The 2527-nt window shown below is 44.2% G+C and overlaps 1 protein-coding gene across 1 annotated transcript; it reads left to right on the top strand.

The window, feature by feature from the left end:
- Positions 1-838: 838 nt before the first annotated feature.
- Positions 839-1411, top strand: LOC145254512 (protein CFDP2-like). The gene has a single exon (XM_080113039.1). The coding sequence runs from the start codon at positions 839-841 to the stop codon at positions 1409-1411; it is 573 nt and encodes a 190-aa protein (XP_079969165.1).
- The last annotated feature ends 1116 nt before the right edge of the window (positions 1412-2527 follow it).

Genomic DNA, 2527 nt, shown 5'->3' with positions numbered 1-2527 from the left:
GGTCCCTTGGCTGGGATGAGGCTAAGAGAAGGAAAACTTTGGCTTTAAAATATCCCAATAGCCAGACAGACTGGATATGAGGCGGTTAACAAACATATAAACTGTTTTCTTTTCCGGCTGTCCGTTGCAACCCCCTTTCCCTGATATCGCACGTCACCCCTACAAGTGCCGCGAAGGAAGGTGTGGGAGCCACAGTGTGTGGGTTTCCTCCTGGCAAGTTGATGTCCACCTTAAACAAATTCATATGCCAATGGCTTAACCTTCTTTCCTCTGGTTTGATTATCTCTCTCTTTTCTCTCTCTCTATTCTATGACAAGACCAGCGGCGATGAGAAAAGGGCGAAGGGAGCAGGTTTTGGTGAAACTCGGAGCTCCTAGTCTGAACCTGCACGCTGGCGGTGGACGCGTGATGGTCGCCTCTCTTGGAACTGTGACTATCCGGAAGCTCGGTCCTGCGTCTACGACTGGGCAGGCCTATTGTGGACAACCGCTGCCCACCCTAAATAGGGAAGGCCCTAGAAAATGTGAGCTAAAAATCGGATGTCACAACTGTGCCTGACAGGAAAGTCGCATCCAGTGGGACACCCTATTTTGCGGTCGAAACCAGAAAAATTCCAAAAACAAATCCACAAATCTAACCTTTGGTGCATGGAACGTAAGAACCCTGCTAGACTTCAATGACACGGACAGACCAGCACTACGTATTGCTTTGGTCTCAAAGGAACTCGCGGCTCTTAGTGTGGACATTGCTGCACTTAGCGAGACCCGACTCTCAGAGGAAAGTAAGCTGGAAGAAAAGGGCTCAGGATACACCTTCTTTTGGAAGGGAAGGGATAAAGATGAAAAAAAGAATACAGGGAGTTGGCTTTGCTATAAAGTCATATATCGTGCATGATCATCAGCTCACACCAACAGCTGTAAATGAGAGACTTATGCCTCTTGGAGTCCCACTGACTTCTGATAACTTCATTACTGTCATTTCAGCATATGCACAAACCTTAGACGCCGACAGTGAAGTGAAACGAGAATTCTACCAGCAGCTTGGCAAGCTTATACCCAGAGCTCCACCACGTGACAAATTAACGCTGCGGGGCGACTTTAACGCAAGAGTGGGGAAAGACCATAAACTCTTGAACTCTGTCATTGGGAAGCATGAACTTGGTAAATGCAACCCAAACGGCCGCCTGCTGTTAGGACTTTGCTCAGAATTTGAGCTATTCATTACCAACACTCAGTTCCAGCTCCCAAATAGATTTAAAACCACGTGGAAATATCCTCGATCTCAGAATTGGCACCTTCTAGACTATGTCATCGTCCGCCAGAAAGATAAAAAGGATATCCATATCACTAAATCAGCACTAAGTGTAGATGACTGTTGGACTGACCACCGTCTGATCATCACACTTGCTTAATATACCACCAGAAAGAAGCCCAAATTTGAATTAAAACAGCAATCTCAGAAAAAATATAACCTCTTAAAACTTCACCTAACAGAGGTAAAAACAAAATACCAACACGCCATCGAACAACAACTTTGTATAAATCCAACCAATTCTTGCAACCTGGAAGAATAATGGTTGTCAATCAGTAAGATCATTAATGAATCAGCCAAAGTCACAGTCGGTTTAAAGAAAAATCAAGACTGGTTTGATGAAAACTGTGCTGAAATTTATCAATTCATTCAAGAAAAGATAAACGCTCGCCATGCTCATGAACAAGACCCGCGAAGCCGGCATAAAACCAACATCTACAGAAACCGCAAAAAACAGTCTCAATCAAAATTACGGGAACTAGAAAACAAATGGTGGCAGCTGAAAGCTTTAGAATTGGAGGGTTTTGCAGAAGCCCGCGACCTTAGAAATTTCCATGCCGGTGTAAAACAAATTTTTGGCCCCATCAGATCCTCCATCGGAACACTCCTTGCAGCAGACAATGCCACCATCCTCAACGATCCACAATCAATTCTGGATCGTTTGAAGAAGCATTTTGCCACTCTACTCAATAAAGAATCTTCTGCAGATGAGAACTTTCTCAAAATGGTCCCACAGTACCCAGCGCAATTATGAATGAATGTACCACCATCAGGTACAGAATTTCTAATTGCGATGGAGCAAATGAAAGTAAATAAAACCCCAGGGCCTGATAATATCCCCTTCGAACTTATCCACCATGGTGGACAACAGCTGGAAACAAGACTATTCACTCTCATCCTTAAGATGTGGGAAGAACGTCAAGTACCAAAGGATCTGAAAGACGCAGTAATAGTAACCATTTTTAAAAAGGGTGACCGAAAATCATATGGCAATTACCGTGGGATTGCCCTTTTGTCCATAATGGGAAATATCTTTGCCCGCATACTACTGAATCGCTTGCTGCAAATCACGGAATCTGTCCTCTAAGAATCTTAGTGCGGCTTCCGTGCCTCTCGGGGAACAATAGATATGAATTTCTGTGCGAGAGAGCTGCAGGAGAAAGCAGGGAACAACAGAAACCCCCTATCTTGTATTTTATGACCTGCAAAAAGCATT

The sequence above is a fragment of the Euprymna scolopes genome, chromosome 30 (genome assembly GCF_053919585.1).
Source record: "Euprymna scolopes isolate OS-2025 chromosome 30, ASM5391958v1, whole genome shotgun sequence".
Lineage (NCBI taxonomy): Eukaryota > Metazoa > Mollusca > Cephalopoda > Sepiida > Sepiolidae > Euprymna > Euprymna scolopes.
The sequence above is the reverse complement of the archived record's forward strand: the minus strand, read 5'-3'. Positions and strand labels throughout refer to the sequence as shown.

Coding starts and splice junctions, on each gene's coding strand:
- LOC145254512 (XM_080113039.1), top strand. CDS start 839: ATGAAAAAAAGAATACAGGGAGTTGGCTTTGCTATAAAGTCATATATC.